This window comes from Myotis nattereri (genome assembly GCF_964212035.1).
Source record: "Myotis nattereri genome assembly, chromosome: 21".
Taxonomy (NCBI): Eukaryota; Metazoa; Chordata; class Mammalia; order Chiroptera; family Vespertilionidae; genus Myotis; species Myotis nattereri.
The window spans coordinates 15,744,788-15,764,384 of NC_138097.1; the positions used below are offsets into that span (position 1 = coordinate 15,744,788).

General features: G+C 53.7%; 1 protein-coding gene across 4 annotated transcripts in view; it reads right to left on the reverse strand.

The window, feature by feature from the left end:
- NTRK3 (neurotrophic receptor tyrosine kinase 3) overlaps positions 1-19,597 on the reverse strand; it is a 212,523-nt gene that overhangs the window by 50,269 nt on the left and 142,657 nt on the right. Inside the window, exons 14-15 of one of the 4 annotated variants that reach the window (XM_081114824.1) lie at positions 17,040-17,174; positions 13,702-15,692 (exon numbers count right to left, since the gene is read on the reverse strand). The exons of the other annotated variants lie outside the window; for them this stretch is intronic. Of the exons in view, the coding sequence (XP_080970950.1) occupies positions 15,574-15,692; positions 17,040-17,174 (254 nt within the window). The 3' untranslated portion in view covers positions 13,702-15,573. Of the gene's footprint in view, positions 1-13,701; positions 15,693-17,039; positions 17,175-19,597 lie in introns of those variants that run through there. 4 annotated transcript variants of the gene reach the window in all.

Here is a 19,597-nt window from a genome sequence, read left to right on the forward strand (position 1 = left end):
CCTGCCTTAGGAATCCATAGAAGACACACTTAGGGGCCCCACAGGAAACCATGCTCCCACCCCCACAGGGGCCCCAGAGCCCACTGTCCGCCGGCCTTGGGGACTCCTCCCCTCGTTTTCCAAAGGTGATGATTGCTTGATGTGGAGACAACTATATACCTTCTATCTGCTGCGGCCGCCTCCACCCTAAGCCACCTCCACTCGCTCTCCTGGCCCGTACACACCCCTTTCATCTTTCTAACCCCCTTGCCCACCTACCCCTTTTCTGTGTAGGTGGTTGGCCTTCATCTATGGCCTGTTTTTTGCTGCCTCTGCAGCTGCTCTGCTCCTGTTCAATCCTCTCTCTCTCTCTCTCTCTCTCTCTCTCTCTCTCTCATAGATCTCTCTCTCTCTCTCTCTCTCTCTCTCTCTCTCTCTCTCTCTCTCAAATAGACCATTGCAGACTCGCCAGGCAGGTGTGAAAGCTCCTCAAACCTCCAGGGTACAAAGCTGGGCCCACAGGCCGGGGCTGCTGTCCGTCTCCCGCCAGCTCTCTGAGGCCTGCCTCTGAGCACAGCCCCTCCTGGCCCCACGGATTGCAGCCAAAAATACTCTGTGACATGAGACATTGACCTCTTTTACCCTATGAGCGGGTCCTTTCTCTCTGTGTCTCTTCTCTGGCAACTTAGCCGTTTTCTCACTTTCAGCACAAATGTTTCCACAAATGTGTCCCGTGTAATGGCACATGGATGCCACCCTGTGTAGCGTTTCCGTGTCTGTGAGATACTGGAGCAAACACGTGTGATTCTCCAGTGCCTGCAGGTCATGACTTGGGCAGAATGGTTTAGGAAATCCAAGTTACAAAAGCAGGAAGACATTAAATATTTGGAATGAAGACCAGTCATAGGGGGAAAAAGAAAGTTATCTGCAATAGAGCACAACCGCTTGATAAATGCCTCACTACAGTAAGGCGACACCCTACAACAGCTTCCCGCAGAACGGGGCTCGGCAAGCGATCTGTGCCCTGCCCTCGGCACCGACTCAGCACGCGGCAGAGGCAGGCGCGCTCCTCGCCGGGTGCTGTCCCTCCGTTTCAGTTCAGTGGAGGTTGGAAATAAAGAGATTAATGAATACAACCACCTAGACGTGTATTCCTAAGTCTCCCGACAGGCACCGGGATCCCAAGGGGTCTGATTTCTCTGTGAGTCCTTTCATTTCTCATGAGTGACTCTGGGGCCATAAATGTCCCAGGGGTGTGGCAGGGGGAGCGTGAACCTCAAGACTGTAGTTTCCTGGTCTCTCGGGGCTGGGAAGTGCTGTGACCATTGGCATCCCGGCCACGAGGGGCTCTTACCTGGCAGGGGTCTCCTACCTGAGCTCCCAGCCTGCACCTCTCACTCCATCCCTCACCCCCGGCTCTGGAACATGGCCAGCCAGCGAGGCTCATCTTTAATAAAAAGCAAAGTAGGAGGCCGGCCAGTGTGCTCAGTGGTTGAGCGTCGACCCATGCATCAGGAGGTCATGGTTCGATTCCCGGTCAGGGCACATGCCCGGGTTGCAGGCTCGATCTCCAGTAGGGGGTGCGTAGGAGGCAGCCAATCAATGATTCTCTCTCATCATTGATGTTTCTCTCTCCCTCCCTCTTTGAAGTCAATAAAAAAATATTCTAAAAAAGCAAAGTAGGAACCTTGATGTTTCTCCCCTAGTTCAAATCTGAGCTTAGACAGAACGCCAAACTTGCTTCATCACTGCTTACAGGATCTGATCCAGACCGCCTCCCGCCCCAACGTCATCCACAGCCCCTCCTCCACCGCCCTCCACTCCACCCACTGCCCTTCCTTCTCTTCCCACACTTTCCGAGGTCAGTGCCACTTCACGTCCAGACAGCAGCCACCACCTGTCCCCAAACGAATGCCCACTCTGCAACTGTCCCACCAACAGGCCGTTTCCACCACAGGGCACCGCAGTAATGTTCACGGAGAGCCTGCTGCCATCGGGTCACTGTCTCACCGACTCCTGTGTCTGTTTACCAGCTGGTCTCCCTGTGGAACGCATGCTCCCGGAGAGCTGGCTCTGTGTCTGTCAGAGCCGTGCCCCAGCAGCTCAGCGCTATTAGTTGGACAGATGAGGGACGGCCGGCGGGTTTATCATCATTATCCCATCGGCCCCCGTGACTCCGAAAACACTGAGTGAGGCGATCCGGCACCGGCCGGGGTGGCTGCAGCTTCAGCAGAACTGAATCCAGAAGCCAAGGAGACAGAGCAATGACTAAACGGGGGCAGTGCCCCGCAGCAGGGCAGTCGCAGCTCTGAGTTCATATCGAGCGGAAGACCACGGTCCTCCGAGCACGGAGTCCACCAGTGAGCACGGGAATGTCAAAGCATTGAAAACCAGGCCCCCAGGCTCTCCATCTCCCCTGAAATCCTGATTTCTCCTCCACCGGAGGCCCTGCCCTCAGACGAGGGCTTGAGCGCAGCACTAACTCACCGAACCCCAAACGGCCCCCTCACCCACTGGGAAGGCCTCAGCTTCCGTGGCAATCAGGTGGCCCCCAGGAGCCTCCTTCGAAGGTGATGGCGAGGGACAGGCAAGGTGTGGGGCGCACTCAGCTCTGGGGCGCAGGGTGGGTGTGGGCCACGGGGCTGCCACGTTCTGCCAGGGCTGCCAAGTTCAGTTCTCAGCGGGACGGGGCGCTGAGGACGCAGGAGTTGGCCTGCTACACTTCCCGGGCGACACGCCGCCAGGCCACGCGAGGAGCAGGCCCCGGTGAAATGTGCAGAGAAATTGAGGTCCGCCCAGCCTCCCAGTGGGAGCAGGGAGCGTCGGCCTCTTTGAGGAGTGAAAGGCCATCCATACCTGGACCCCTTCCTAAGCAAGTCTGGCCTGGGACCTCCTCCCAAGGGGACAACAGGTGCACTGACTCGCTCTCAGGGACTCTGTTCTCTATTCGCAAAGGAAACAGAACGAAATGACCTCAATGCCCTTTCTCTCCCGATCTCCCCACCTCCTTTATATCTCCCCTGTTGCCTTAGATCAGTGGTTCTCAACCTTCCTGATGCCGTGACCCTTTCATACAGTTCCTCATGTGGTGGTGACCCCCAATTTCATTGTTACAAATTGAACATAATGAAAGCACAGTGATTCATCACAAAAACAATATGTAGTTATACATGTGTTTTCCGATGGTCTTAGGCGACCCCTGTGAAAGGGTTGCGACCCACAGGTTGAGAACCGCTGCCTTAGATGAACTGATGGTTCTTCATGCCAAGAACCATCCACCCAAGCTTGCGGGGCCCGTTTCTTCCACCCAATTTTGAATCCAGTGTTTACCTCTGTCCTCCCCACTGACATGTCACCTCCAGGACAAGGTTTCCTCAGCCTCATGAAAAGCAGTGCGTGGCCCTACCTGCCCTGGAAATTCCCGCGCCCCCTTCATCACCAATGGGCGCCAGTTTACCTTCTCCCGTGCCATCTGCCGACCTCTGCTCCCTACGCGTTCCCAAGCCTTCACCCTCTTACCACTTCCCTCCCTGACCCACTGGTCACAAAGTCACGGATCGCCTGAGGCCCCAACCGCCCTGGCTTTTTCTTAGTCCTCACTCAACACAGATGCATCTCATCCTTCAGGGCCTGGCCCAGGCTTCCCTGAGCTCTCGAGACACTAGCTGTCTTGCATAGCAGGAGGGATGCTCACGTATCGTCAGACACAGGTATGACCAGGATTCTGGAATCCCAGACACACAGGTGTTTATCACAATGCTGCGTGTGACTTCATTGTGCCTATAGCCACGGCCAGATCTGAACCATCTTTGGCACCCGGATGCACAGCCCTGCCCATTGCAGGATGTTTAAACAGTCATTAAGTCGCTGACTGTCATTAAGAGAATGTGTGCCACTGAGGCATAAAGAACCCTCAGTCGGGGGGTCGATCGTGTGGGTGAACTTCCAGGGAAACGGGAAACACTCCTTCCTAAGAGATCTTCAAAGGGAAAGAAGGATTTAATGAAGGGCTTGGTTAATAACTTTTGAAAACGAAACAGCTATTTATCTGGCAGCCACCGTGTCGGGCGCTGTGGCGTTAGCAGATCTGCAGACTGACTCCCAGCGGCAGCAGGAACAGGAGGCGGGTGGGGGTGAAGCCGGCAGGAAGTGAGCCAGCTCTGAGTGGCTATGGTGACAGGTCTGGCTGCACTGTGTTGTCTGCGAGCCACGCTCCCTGCCACGGGCACGGCGGGAGGGAATGAGCAGTAAATGGGCACAGGTGAGTGGATGAGGGCACCAGGCCTCCCTCTGGCCTGGCCTTCACCAGCAAACTCCTGCTCCACTCACTCACAGCGGCTTCTCAACAGTCACTGCCAGGAGGGGGGAGAGCGGGAGCTCAGAGTCCCTTCCACCCTGTACTTCCTTCATTCCCAGTGCCCTGGCTTCCAGGAGATGCCAGAACCTCGGAGGTGGCCACACACGCCTGAGTGGGCTTCCAGGGCTGGCGGCCATGGCCCCGCCCTCACCTGGCAGCCAGGAAGGACCAGCCCCCAGGGATCCTGGAACACACATGGCACCTTGGCAGCCGCCTCTGACAGATGACCAACAACAGCTTGCCTGGGCCGTGGGAAGCGACACAACCTAATTGCACTATTGGTCTCGACTTCATTGCTCCTCCCAGGCCCAGTTTTTTCCCTCCTCGGTTGCCTGCGGATCTGAATCCTTCATGCCGCCCCCTATGCCTGTCTGTGCCCAGGATGCCTGGGTTCCTTCTGCATCATCTGCTGTGTGGTCCACGCAGCTTGCCTTTCCCTGGGGCCTGGTCTCCAGCAGACACAGCCCAGGAAGACGGAAGAGAGGCGGGTAAATGTCTCTTGCCTGGTCAGCTTCTATCCCACGGTCCCCCCAGAAGGACACGAAGGGCCCTTTTAAGTATATTTTTATTGATTTCAGAGAGGAAGGGAGAGAGAGAGAGAGAGAGAGAGAGAGAGAGAGAGAGAAACATCAATGATAAGAGAATCATGGATTGGCTGCCTCCTGCATGCCCCCTACTAGGGATGGAGCCTGCAACCCGGGCCTGTGCCCTGAGCGGAAATTGAACCATGACATCCTGGTTCATAGGTCGATGCTCGACCACTGAGCCACACCGGCTGGGTTCTAAGGGCTCTTTTAGAGAAAAAAAGGAGGAGGCATGTTGGAACCCTGAACATGGGCTCTGCTGCCACCACTGAGCACTCCAAGAGAGAAAACACCGCTATCCTTGGCCTCCAAAGCTGCCAGTTTAGATAATCTCATGACCAACCTCCCTACCCGCCCCCACCCCCGCCCATCTTCTTTCCACTGCTGTTCCCTTCTATTTGCTCTAGCTGCTGACTTCTCCCCAGGGTGGGCCCCTCCTCCGCCTGGAGCCCAGATCAAGGGTTGGCTGCAAATGCCTCACTCAGAATTGTCTGTGGCCTTTTTACACCAGCGTCACTCGCTATGGCTGTGCCCCAATCAACGCATTCCTGGGAGGCCGCCTGCTTAAAGGCCAGGGCGGGAGGTCGGTATGCATCGGGCATGCCTCCCAACCCTCACTCTGACCTTGAGAAAGTCAAGGGCCACGCTTGGTTAGTCGTCTGTACAACACACAAGATTAGCAGCTCCATTCAGAATGCCATTAACATTTCTGGACTAGATAGCTCAGAATCCCCAGCCCTAAAAATCAGTAAGGCTCTGGCCAAATCACCCATGGGAGTTACCTGGCCCTGTATTAATATTATATTTAGGCCCGGCCAGCGTGGCTCAGTGGTCGAGCATCGACCTACAAACCAGGAGGTCATGGTTCAATTCCTGGTCAGGGAACATGCCCGGGTTGTGGACTCGATTCCCAGTAGGAGGCAGTTGATCAATGATTCTCTCTCATTAATGTTTCTATCTCTCTCTCCCTCTCCCTTCTGCTCTGAAGTCAATAAAAAAAAAATATTTTAAAAATTATCTTAAAAAATATTATTCAGGTTCAACCCACGGCAATTATACACAAGAGCAAAATACTGTGAAGAAATTAAATGAATCTGGATACACCAATCAATGGCATAGTAGGTATCGCTACAAGAGAATGAGGAAGTTCTCTCGTAGCGGCTCCTTCGGCTCTGGCTTCTCTCGCTGTGCGTACTGTCTCTGACGTCCGCCCATGTGGCAGCAGGCAGCAGGACCTCACTGCTTCTTATTACTGAGTAGTCTTCCATCATGTATGTGCACCATAGGTTGTTCATCCATTCATCGGCTGATACACATTTGGGCTGTTTCTACTTTGTGGGTATTCTGAAAAAGGCTACTATGAACATTTGTGTGCAATTTGCACGTGTGTGTATGTGTGTGTGTGTGTGTGTGTGCGTGTGTTGAATATATCACCAATACAAAACTGTTTGCCGAAACCGGTTTGGCTCAGTGGATAGAGCGTCGGCCTGCGGACTGAAAGGTTCCGGGTTCGATTCCGGTCAAGGGCATGTACCTGGGTTGCGGGCACATCCCCAGTGGGAGATGTGCAGGAGGCGGCTGATCGATGTTTCTCTCTCATCGATGTTTCTAACTATCTATCTCTCCCTTCCTCTCTGTAAAAAATCAATAAAATATATTTAAAAAAAACAAAAAAAAAACTGTTTATGTTGCAAAAGATTCGTTAAATGGCACATGCAAACACTCTTATGAAAAAGGAAGTAGCAGCATAATGTAAGTGTGCAGGTGCAGGCAGAATGGCTCGATTCTGGTAAATAATGGAATATGTACCTAGGAAAAGCTCAGAGGGCAGGAAGCTGCACATGGTAATAGTGCTCCGGGTGAGGGATGATCGGATAATTTACGTGTTTGTGTGCTTTTCTGGATTTCAACAGATTTTCTACTGTGACCATGAATTACTTTTATAATCAGAAATAAAAACACCACCACCACAATGTTATTAGAAGGGGGAAAAACCTTCCCATTCAATTTCGCCAGGGTCTTTACCTCTCTGTTACAAAAAGCTATCCTCCCAACAGCCCACAAATGAGGGAGGGCAGGGTGCAGCCCATGCCTGTCTGTCTGTCTCTCTTTCTCTGTCTCTCTCCCTTCCTCTCTCTCTCTCTGTCTTTCTCAGTCACAGCATCTAGAAAACTGCAGATCCCCAATAAATACCAATCAATTTTGAAGGCCTCAGGGTCAGTCTCCATGGCAACCTGACAAGGGCATGCCGCTGTATGAGCGCTGCCCGAGCGTGGACATGGTCCAGGAGGAATGCCTGCCTTCAGCAGCCCGGGTTGCCAAAGGACCAAGCTGGGTGCCAACGGGATTGGGCTTCCCAAGGCTGCAAGGAATGGACATCTCTCTCAACAAGGGAATGCCTCAACTGATCATCCCACTTGTGGGGTTCTCTGAGCTGCCATTTCTATTGACACAGCTGCAAGCAGATATCATGATTCAGTGATTTTAGGAGCTACATTTAAGCCCAGCTGGCATGGCTCAGTGGTTGAGCGTTGACCTATGAACCAGGAGGTCATGCTTCAATTCCAAGTCTGGGCACGTGCCCGGGTTGCGGGCTGGGTCCACAGCGTGGGGTGTGCAGGAGGCAGCCGATCAATGATTCTCTCTCATTACTGATGTTCCTCTCTCTCCCCTTCATTTCTGAAATCAATAAAAAATATGAACTACATTTAAGAACCTTCCTCCGTGCTCACCTCACACGTGATTCCATCAGACTGCCTCATAACTACTCACTTGTCTGCACCAGGCCTGTCCCTTACACGCCTACATCACTGGAAGCGGGGAGCAGAGGGGAATAACTGGGACGACCTTTCTGAGCGGTAGGTAGGTCTGAGAGTATAAAAATAAGTACATTTTCAGAGATTCAGAACAGGAGTGTCACTGTGACATTTTCACTGCAGAATGTTCTCTAGGTTCTTGGAGGTAGGAAAAAAAGTCTGGAGAAAAAGCAGAAGTGTTAGTGTTTGCAATAAAAGCAATGCCTCCTAGAGACCACGTTGCTTGTTTGAAGGTTTACAGATGGTCTGATTTGCATGTTGATTAGCATCTCCTGAACACCCCAAATGGTCCCCAAAGTGGCTCCCTTTGCGCCTCCGAGAGTGTCAAGGGTTTGCAGAAAGAATTAGTGGGAGAGGGACCAGGACACTGGTATCATGTGTGGAAAGGGAACGTAGGGCATCCGAAGCTTGTAATTTTAAATTGAACTGCAATTTGGGGATTATTAGTGGATTTCAATTAGCCATGCTATAGAATCAGGGCATGATTATCAACCAGAAGCTTTTTTTTTTTTCTAACATTTAAGCAACATCACTGACCAGCATAAACAGACGAAAAGACCCCATTCCTGCCAGCTTCACCACCAAAACTTTCCCCTTTTAATTTCTTTACCTCCCTCTTCTCCCCACTCACATGCCATCACCCCCGACTACCCAGGTACGGAGGTGTTTTGAACACGTGGTATCCTTCATGTACCTGCACACCCAGGAGAGGAAGATAAAACGTGCCTCCATTTGCTTCAGATACCACAACTGAGAAATAATATTCCCCCTCCCAGATCAACACGGCCAATTGCCAGCCAGGCCCAAGCCAAGGTGCTTCTCGCCCATGCTGAGCGGGGTCCCCCGAGTCCTTGCTGGAGGAGGCGCGGGCTGGAAGCTGATTGGGGGGGGGGAGGTCCTGAGGGACATGCTGAAGACCTTTCTCGAGAGAGGGAACTCCTGCCTTTGCAACCATGATTTCTAGAAACTGCCTCCCCTCCGCTCCCATATCAAAGGACGTGCATTCTCTTAATTAAATTAACAACAGTGATAATAGATAACTCAAAGAGAGGCCAATACCACGTCACCAAATAAGAGAAGTTTTACGAGTTCAAAGACAGGGCAGCTAAGTAATGGAAAGTGAACTATTATCTGAAGCCCGGCCACTTCTTTACAGCCTGCTTCCATCTTCTGCGCTATAAATAATTCAGCGTTTTCTTTTTTCCTTAAATATCACAAAACCACGTCGGAATCTTTATGTGAAGGGTTCTGCTGTGTCCCTCTCTCCCTTGCTCCTCACCCTCCCTAACCGGCCCAGGCAACTCCCAGGAGAGCAACCCCTCAAGCTTTCACATTTATTCTTTGACATTTCAGACTATTTGTCAGGCAGAGCTGCCTTCTTGAGATCAAAGTCGGAAAATCTCCAAGAGAACTCCCACGTGGCCCTGTCCTGCTGCGACAGAGAGGGTCGGTTAACCCCCGAGCAGCTGCTCCCTTCCTCACCCAGAGAAGCCCCCAGCCCCAACCCCAGGGTCAACCCCAGGGGTGGCTCTCTCTTCCTCTTTCTACCTCCCTCTCGCTTCCAAGCCTCCCCAGCACTCAGGAGGGGGCAAAGGTCCTTCTTCCCAGAGGATACACCAAGGCACTCAGCAGAGAGAGTCAGATCCAGGGACTAAAGATGTCCCCACTCGGAGACAATGCTGACTCCTGGGGGGCGCCTATGGAGGCAGTCTTTCATCTAAGCCCAGAGACAAATGAGGAGCAGGGAAAGGCAACTTACCCCAAGGCACTTTGTTAGTAGCAGTGCCCACACTGGGCGCCAGGTCTTCGCTTCTGTGCGCTACCACTAGGGGGTGCCGCCTCCACCAGCCCCGAAGGGTGGCCAGGGTTAGGGCTGGAGTCTCAGGCACTTAGGTGAAGCGACTTACCATTTTCTTCGGAGGGATCACAGGGCAGGTTTCCTGTACCTGCCCGCCAGCTCCCAGATCACGTCTGTGTCTGTGCAAAGCAGAGGGCAGCGGGAGTGGGGACTGAGCCTGCAGCTGGGCTAAGGCGTTGGCGTCGGGCTGTGTTGTTCATCTTCATTATCGGAAGGCTGGTGGTTGGCGAACCCATCCGCTTGGTTCTTCTTTAAAAAGCTCCTCACCACATCATAACTCAGTTTTTCTAAAGTGTGTGTGTCGGTTTATTAGCAGGTGTTAAATGAAGGGCATTCTGTGTCCCATTACATGTGGAATGTGACGTAAAGCAGGACTTGTCAGAGCCTTTAACATTCCTCCGTGCACTTGCGATTCTACCACAGGTGGCTATGGCAACGGTCTCCAAAGTTGCCTGACTGGACGCGTAGCATCGCACGAGACTAAAAGGAAGCGGTGCTGCAGCCAACGGCAGGGGGGACACTTGATCCCCACAACATCACTTATCTAAAAACCAGAGGCAGAGAGGAAGGGGTGTCTGTGCAAGTCGGGGGGTTCAAATGAAGAGAGAACCGCGTGGCAGAAACCGGAGCTTTGCCCAGAAGACATGGGTTCGTGTGGATGATGGTTGGTCAAGTGGTTGACTCAATAAAGAAGTATTAAGGTGGCCAAAGACATCTTCCCGAAACCGTGGGAGGGGCTTACTCTGTTTTTCTAAACGACCAGATTAGCCGTTTGGTATTAAAGGTACGAGGCGGCAATTGCCCGTTACAGTAGCGAGAAATGTCAAACCGACAGCCGTGAAGATTGAACGGTGCCGTGAGTCGTTCAGACGTGGACGCAGAATTTAAGTTCTCCCAGGAAGGACATTCTCAGGGTGCGCGCTCCATGGGAGGTGTCCCCTCGGTTCCTCGCGGACTCAAGTTCTCACTGGCCGGCCCTGCGCCTGGCTCCTCTGGAGTGACAGGCTTCGGTCCAGAGCTGTGGCCCCAGAGGGGGGCAGCCAGAGAGAGTCAGGGGCCACGGCTGTGTCCTCTCCGCCAGCCTGAGCGTTCAGAGACTAATGCTCAGGACAAAAACTGCTTTCAGATTGCTTTTCGGGCTCTCCGTCACGTGACTTCTCTTTCAGAATAACACCGAAGGCATGCTGACGCTTTGCTGTGCACGTCAGGCATCGGCTGGGCTGAGCTAGCAGCCAGCCCGGACTCTGGCATGTTCCTGTTCCCTGCGACTGTCTGCAGGCGGGCCCTGGACCCAGACTTGAGGACTCGCTGTCCTTGATTTGGCAGCAGGAGGGCAGATCTTGGAGCCTGCCTGTCTGGCAAGTGCTGAGAGAGACTGGACGTGAGAGGGCCTTTGTAGGTCCAGGGGTCTCCTGAGCCCCCCGTCAGCTTCAAACTCAGGACTCTCCATGGTATGTGTCCCCGACAGCCTCCACCAGCACCCATGAGTGAACCCGGCCCCCAACCCGCCACCCTCTCTTTCCCGGACACGTCCGTTTGGGGGTCAAGATTGCAGGCTGTTTGGCCAAAAGGCCGCCGCAAGCCTTGCCAAGTCAGGAACGCTGCGATGCAATTCTAACACGACACAAGGGCTGCGAGAGACCAGCACAGTGGGAGCTTCCCAGCATGAAAGCGGGTGGCATTCCCGAGCCCATGAGAGAATTGTCACCAGGCCACGTGGGGAGCCATGAGGTCACTTTACCGGGAACAGGTCCCTGCCCTTCTCACCGCAGAATGAACCTGGGATAAGCGACAGGGAGACCGTGTCTTTTTTAAGGGAAACAGGCCAACTGCTCCAGTGAGGCCCCCAAAGGAGAACGGGCTCCATGTTGCTACCGTGGTAACAGCACGTGTCTGGCAGGAGCCACGAGAAAAGGAGAGGCACCAAGTCCAGTTGGTTGTCCCTGTTAGCCACCAAGGCCTCCGGTGGCCCTCACCGAAGTCAGGCTCGGTGGGGTTTTCTGAGCTGCCGTGATGCTCTGAGCCTCAAACTCCTCTGTCCTCACAGCCTCTCCACCGCTGAGCAGGGAGTTCTGACCTGCCCTCCAAATCCTCAGACATCAACTGACATCGCTCTTACATGGAGGCAAAGGGAGAACAGCCCAGTCTTCGCCTCTCAGAAAAGCCAAGCTCCCTGCTCGTCTCCTCCACATGCCCCTCTCTCCACCCTCAGCCAGACCAAAGCCAGGCGCATGCACGTCAGAGAGGCCTTGAGCGGCTCCTGCTCGCACAGAGTCACGGGAAGACAGCTCGACACTGAGACTCCCAGGGCTGCCTCTGGGGCCACGGAGGAAGCTCACGCATCTCCTGTTTTCCAGGCTTAAGGTTCCTCAGAGCCCTCATCCAGGAGGTCTCTACAGCTCTGGCTGTTCTCCAAGAAGCTGGTGGTTCTGCCTTTCCTCTCTACCTCCAATGGTTGCAAACCTTTCCCAAATCGGACCTGCACAGACCTGGTCATGCCGTGGGCTGGAGGCCTTCGACACAGACTCTGGGCCATCAGCATCCTCTGTGCCCTGTAGGATCCGTGCTTCTCAGAGAACCTCACGGGAGCCAGCACGCCCCAGGCCAAGGCTAGCCCACAGCTTCCTCATCCTCCCCAGTTCTCATCGCCCCCCACCCAGAGCGCACAGCCCCTGAGCTCGGCCTTCATTCCCACCCACCTGACAGTCTGGGGGTGCGGAGGACCCGCCCTCTCAGGTACACACCCAGGTAGTTCATGACAGAAGGCACAAGTGTCCTGACGGAACAGGACAGGATGCCGAGAGGTGTGAGACCTTGTCCCCCTGAGCAAGAGCTGTAACCCCAATGGGAAAAGGGGGTCACTTTAGGAAAGTTTTACCCGCTGAGGAGGAGGAATTGAGATTGCAATCCGACCCAGATAGGCCTCAGAATCCTGATGGAATCTCTGAAGCACCCCAAAAGCCGACAAGGAACCTTCTCTCTTGTCAGTACGTCTCCTTCAACTCACTTTCGGGGTCAAGTAGGATTGGAGGAGGCGGCTTCTTTAGCTCTGGGACCACACTGTCAGATCTAGACTATTTTCCTGGGAGGTGGGAAGTGCAGGGGTGGGAACGACTTCTAAAGGAGAGCACTGAGTCAGAGCTAGGGAACTGGGGGCTGCAGGCAGCTTCACCCACGTCACCAGCGGCAGCGTGGGAGCTGGGAGGGTGGCTCCCTGCCACTTCATCCTCTCCGCTGCCCTGTCACCCCTGCTACTGCCACCCTGAGGAGCTTCCCTCCGTCCCTCCCGGGGAGCCTAGAGGGAGGTATTATAGGTTAGAGAAGGCATTTCAACCTTCTCGGCTGTGACGGAGCCCAGGACCAAGAGCACAGAAGTACCCAGCTAGCCTGCTATTCTCAGTAGGACCCCAGGACTTCCTTACCTCCCTCTCTGGCAGCTCACACGAGACCTGCCATGAGCGTTTAGTCCACATGAGAGAGAGTGCGTGTGTGTGTGTGTGTGTATACGTGCTTGCATGCATGGGGTGTCTCTATAAATGATCCACAGGCTGGCCCATCTTCCTCTGGGCAAGGTCACCTCCCCACGGCCCACAGGGAAGAATAAAACCACTCCCATCCCACTGGCTTGCTGGTGCATTAAAGATAAAGGATCCGTCAACCCCGCTCTCAGACCTCCCTACACATCCACTCGGAAGAAAGGGTCTCCATAGGCCATGGATGTTCGGACAACACAAGTGTCCCCCAGCCACCAAGAAGTCAAGAGTCTCAGTCGCCTGAGTAGTGTCTGGGGGAGTCAGGTAGGAATCTGGCTTCTGCCTCTTGTGCTGTGTGACCCCGGGTGAACCACTCGACCTCTCTGTGCCTATAATTCCTTCTTAGTAAGATAAGGAAACACTTCACAGGATGGACTTGACCTATCTGAAGGAGTCTCAATGACAGCCACCAAAGGAACAGACTATAAACACCTTTGGAAACAGGACTTGGGCTAAGAAACTTCTTTAAAAGATTAACAGTAAAAATAGGAGGGGGGGGGATGTGGGTAGCTTAGAACTTCTATATCTTCAATATTCTTTGCAAAATTGCCAAATAAGAGGTCTGATCCAGCCATTTCATTAGAAAATAAAGTGTTTATTAAGAAACTATACACTGAACACTCCTATAAGTCTCTGTGGAAACACAACGCCCCATTGTGATAGCACAAGGTGAGGAAAATGGCAGGATAAAAGATGCTGGGATGGATGGAGCCTGGGAGGCTGGAAATGAGGTAATGATTACAATAATTAAAAAACATCACCCTCAAGCTTGCTCCTTAAAGCCACACTCAGGAGGAGGCCTGGCCCCCGGGGCTGGCAGGACACAGTGGGGAACAGCCTGACATGAAGCAGGGGGCACAGGGTGGTGGGGAGCTGGGAGGGGCCGGATAAGCACACACCTCGTGGCCCTGGAGACACCCCGAATCCCTGGGTGATACTAGGGACTCAGGTACCTGGGAGGCCACCCCAGATACTGGGCAAGAACTTGGAAAACTTGGAGTTTGTAAACGCCATGGGAGCATCTGCAGAATCAGGCTGGGCATCTGCTATGAAGAGCCACCATGCACAGGACCCAGGACATTAACCCTAAGTGGGAATCCTCACGCCCAGGTAAGTCTGCCAAAGGCAGAGAGTCTGTTACCTAATGCTGTGCCTCGCTACCCACATTTGGCCCTAGGACCTCCCTGGGGGAGGCGCCCTGCTCCAGGCTCTCCACCATCCAGGGGCAGCCTGGGCTGACTTCCCACAATGGAGGTACCGTGGGCGGGGGTTGCAGGGTCCACCCCAAAGTCCTCTCAGCCAATGTGGCAGCAAATCTGGGAGAGGTTCAGGCCCTACGACTACGCCTTTATTTTAAAAATCAAAGCGGGGGACCTCCCTTCCCTCTCCCCAGTGGGTCAAGCTGAAAACGAGGAAGCCACCTCCCTCGTTGGGAGAGGGCAGCCGTGGGGTAAGGCATGAGTCAAAGCAAGCAGGTGAACACGCATCGTGACCAGGGAACGGATGACACTTCCACTGGCGCCATGAGAGGGGCTGGGGGAGGCCCATTTTTACTTCTCTTCCCCTTCAGCTCCTCTTGGCCTTGACATGGTGATTCCATTGGATTCCACAAGTGCTCAGAGTCAAGAACAAGTGAAAATGGGGACGAGACAGAATCCTGGGATCACGGACTACCAGGAAGGGCCGTGGTCCCTGGTTGGCCAACTCACAGGCAGGGCCTCCTGCAGCCCAAGCGTGTCGCACTGCAGACCTAGGGGCCAAGGAGGAGTTTCTAATGCCACACACACTGTGAGCCGCTCCGGAGAGAAGAGGAAGTAGGGGGAACTGTGTCCAAAAATATACAGGTATGGTTTTCTCCACCAAAAATGAAAGTATATAAAACAACTGGGTTTCCATTCTTTCCTCTGAGACCTAATCTGGTGCCAGTATTCGGGCCTGGTCCCCCTCCTCGCACCACCGGCTCCACCTCTGCTTAGATGCTCTTCCCCACCGGAGGCTGCGGGCGACGAGGTGGCTCAGAGCTGAGCCAGGGAGACCCCAGGCTTCCAGGCAGGGCAAGTGAGGCCGGAGCAGAGCTGACTTCAGCAGGCTTTCTTGTGGTGGCTGGGTTGTTTTTGCAAAGCAAGAGAATGGCTAGCGTGTTTAAAGGATGGTTCCTGGTGCACAGGTTTTGAATTCTCTTTATTGGCTCTAAAGATGGTGGCGGGAGCTGCCTCGGAGGCCAGACAAAGAGGAACACAGTGATGGCTGGAGGGAGAGGGCGGCCCTGCCAGTGTGGATGGGGAACACCCGTCTCGATGGTGGTCAAGGGTGTGGGCACCCGTGGCTCATGCAGATTCTACTTAGCATCCCCGGATCCAAAGAGAACAAGGCCTAGAGCTTCCAACCTCTCAGAAGGGCCAGCCTACCCAGGTGGCATCAGAACAGGGAGGCTTTAAAGGAGTTTTTAAAAGCCATGACGTCCTTTGCTGAAATAAACATTGACATCCTCAACATAGATGCCATGGTTAAGAGGCTTGGAATGTCCAGGAAGGCTTATTGGATTCAACATAATTTCTCTGAAACCTATAAAAAACAAAAACAAAAACAAAACAGAAAAACAGAAAAAGGCAAAATAAAGCAAAAAACCAAAACCCCCAAAGAAGATCAAAACTCGGAGGGCAAACAGAGAGGGAGCTGGAAAGGGGGGAAGAACTGGAGACACGGGCACAGATACACTGGAAATAGCTAAATGAACTGTCAGCAAAAGGGAAGGAGAGGAGGAGGAAATTAACTTAAAACCAAGCCTGGTCAGAGAGATCGGAAACGCTCCATTTTGCTGCAGCCTCCACTGAGCCCAGGAAGGGAAGTGAGCAAGATACTCGGGTGCTTGGCCTCCGCTTGTCAGTGGAAGAGGGGGAGCGGCCTCGTGTCAGTGGGAGGAACCCCTGATGATGCCGATCTGAAGGGACACTGGAGGGCCACTTCCAACCCCAGAGCTGGGTTACACAGACCACCTGTGACCACACTGCGGGGGGGCGGGGAAGGAACGCTGCACTCCCCAGCCTACCGCTCCTTCTCATGGACTTTTCATCTCATTTCACCAGGAAGGGTTAGGAAATGACAGCTGACCTCTCCACCGTCTCAGAGTCTCCAATCTTATGGGGATGGACTGTCCTGAGGAGCAGCCCTGGGGCCAGTGGGCCATGGGCAGCCTCAAGCAAGGAGGGCTTCCATGGCAGCTCAGCTCCGTCTGGCCACACTGCCATGGATGGAATGGGGGTGTCCAGAGAGGTGGGTGTTCTTGATTGCATCTCCAAAAGGAGGTTTTTCAGTTAACATCAGGTCAAGACAACGTTGGTAAAAGAAAGTCTGTGAAAAGTGTGTGTTTGCCTGTGCATCATGGGCAGCTGGAGGTGGGGAATATGGAGGTGGGGAGAGACTGAACAGGCTGCACTGAGGCTTCTCCCTCCTCATCAAAACAGAGTGTTATCATCTTGGATGTGGGGAGCCCCCTCTGCAGGAAGCAGGCTCAGATTTGTGAAGCTAGAGGGAACCTCCCTTGTATGACATCATGTTTAGAGAGAGGGTCTATTTCAAGATGTGACGTTTCTGTGATGGCTGCCCTCTGCTGAAGGGGCAAAGGGCTTTCTTGGGTCTGGGCAGCCTGCGCAGAGGGCTGGGACCCCTCTGTTCCTCCCCAGGCCCTGGGCTCTCTCTTGCCTCTCACACAGCCCTCGCCGAGGCCTCCGAAGCGCCCTCCCTGGAAGACTCTTCTCACCTAAGGGATGTTAGCACCACCCCACAGGGGCACCTCGCCTTCCCCGTCCTCTGGGCTATATGGAGACTCAACGAGGTCTTAACATGGTCAGAATCAACACTGGCTGGGGGAGGGGTCTGTTCTGCATTCAAAAGCCAAAGGAGGTAACTCACCATGTGACCTTGGGTAAGACACTTCCCCACTCTGGACCTCAGGTTCCTCATATATATAGTGAGTTGATGGGACTAGATGATCTCTATTGTCCTTCAAGTTTAATATCCCATGATTGTCTATGTTTGAAAAGACCCCTGGCAGAAGAGGCAGACAGTTAATGGTCAGTTTTGAGCCCCGAGTGCAAAAACACAGGGAAGTACTGTTCTCAAGTGCGCAGTGCCAGGCAGAAATCCAGGTGCTGCCAGCTCCTGCGCTCACGCTGCTTGACCTGCAGGGCGGCTGGTTTGTTGTAGGCGTGACATCTAGATAGTACCCTCTGAGTATGGCACGGTGGCATTAAAGACCTGCCATCACCTGGCCTCTGTCAGACCCTTTCCCTAACGTGCTCGTCCCTGCTCCCCTCCGTGGGCCAGGGCACCTGAACTTGTGCCCATCACTGCTACCTGGGTGATTCCCAGGGCTGGAAGGAAGACTCTTAGGACCTGGGAGATAACCCTGCAGGTCCCAAGACCCTCTTTCTGGCACCTTCTCTCCCACAGAAGAAATTCAGCTAATCTCCAAGAGGGAAACAAGTACAAGGGTGAGAGAGGGGAAGACAAGAGGGTGATAGGCCCCTTAAGATCTTTCTTGCCTTAGTTAGGACATAAAAGTCGGGAAAACAAAAGCTGTTGGTTCGCTGGGGACTCACAGACTATGCCTATGAACAGCATCTTTACAGCCTGAGAGAGAAGTCTCCTTTGGAGGCCACGCCACGTCCATGGCCTGGAAGGCCCCAGGGCAGGCCCATTAAAGGCAGGGCCAAGCCGGCCTCAGCCTCGGCCAAGGTCCCTGAAGCTGCCTCCGTGCACACAGGCCTTTTCCCATATGAGCCGGGATCTGAAGTTTGTTTTCTCTGGAACTCTTTCCCAGGTGGAGTCTTTCCAAGATTCTAATGCTGGAGTCTGATAGCGTAAGAGGCAGCGCTCCAACATCCTCCACTCCTCCCCTCCTCCCCAGAACAGCCCCGGAGCAGAAAGGAAAAATCATCTGCTGGGGGAGGGCAGGAGAGACCAGGACCACCAGGGACATGACCGGGACAGGGACAGATGGGGGGCGGGAAGGCCAAGAGGAACAAATACTTCTCCGAAGAAGACCTCGCCCACCCTGGCTCAGGAACCCCACGTCTAACCTTTTCCTCCATCTGTCGACAGCGTTCCCTGAAGTCACCCAGCGCAAAGCTACTTGCAAGCCTTCTGTAGCTCAGAACAAAGCCTGGCCCTCAGGGACTGTCTAGGTCCATGTTTCCTGAGAAGCGAGCCAGAGACTCTGGGATCGTTTTGGGAACGGGACGGGGAGCTGCGAAGACAGGCAAGGGGAGGAGGGGCGCTGCGTGCCCCTAAGGGTTGGATGAGAGGTTTGGGAGCCAAGTCCACTGAACCAAGAGCAGGTTAAGTCTTCAGGGGCAAGTGCTTTAAAATTCATGGCAGCAAAAGACGAACCAGCTCCTATGGCTGTGCGACACGGAGGAGGCCTAGACCTCCAACTTCTGCTTTCCTGATCATCTCCCCTCCGGCTGTCACCCGGCCCCTCCCACACTCTGGACTTGGAGTCCAGGGCCCCCAGCTTTCCAGCACCCGCCAGTGAGGAGAACGTCCCCGAATCATCTGCCTGCATGCTCCTCACCCCACTCAGGAGTCTCTAGGCCTCCTTTCTGTACTTGCTTCCTCCTTTTATTATCTGACATGATAACTTTATTACCTAACTCCATAAAGTGGTTTAGGTTGTGGCCTTGATAAAAGGCCCAATACCAAATGGAGCTCACTATTGGATTATTTTCCAACATTTCCTCCTCAAATGTATTTGTCTGTCATCCCAAAGTTCTATTTGCCATAATGCTTAGAACTTACACGGCATGGGCTGTGAGAAGCGCGCTTTATGCCCGAGAGTGAGCTGAGGTACACAGGAGCCCCGGTCATGGGTGGCTTAACAATAGGGAAGAGAAGGCACAGAGCAATTCAGATCCTTGTTCAGGCAGAGAGTGAGAGCAGGAGAGGGCAGCAGGTCAGATGTTGGATGTGGGGAGCCTGCTCTGCACCCCACCCCAGTCAAGGACATTCTGGCCTCAGCATCCCCCCAGGGATGAGAAGAGGTGACATGTTTGAACCATGCTTCCTGAAGATATGGGCTGAAGAAGGGAGCCCCAAGCAATGCCCAGAAATGACAATCCTCCCATCAGACACAGCACCGATCACCCTGGAATCCAAAGGTCACAGCCTATAGTTAATTCAATTTCCCTCAATATCTTTAAAGTTGATATTATTAACTCCATTTTATGTGTGGGAAAATGGAGGCTCTATAGTATTTTTTAAAAACACTCCAGTTATGGTCCCTTGTTTGTGGGTTTGGAAACCAAGGGACCGGGAGGCTCCAGGACTCACGCCAGGCTGCCCTGTGAATGAGCTGCAGGCGTTGAAGGCAGGCTCTCTCATCCCGCCCCGTGCACTTCTGGAAGCTGGGCCTGGCTGCTCGGGCACCCAACCGGAAGCACATCCCACGGCTCTTCCTGCTTCCCACCCGA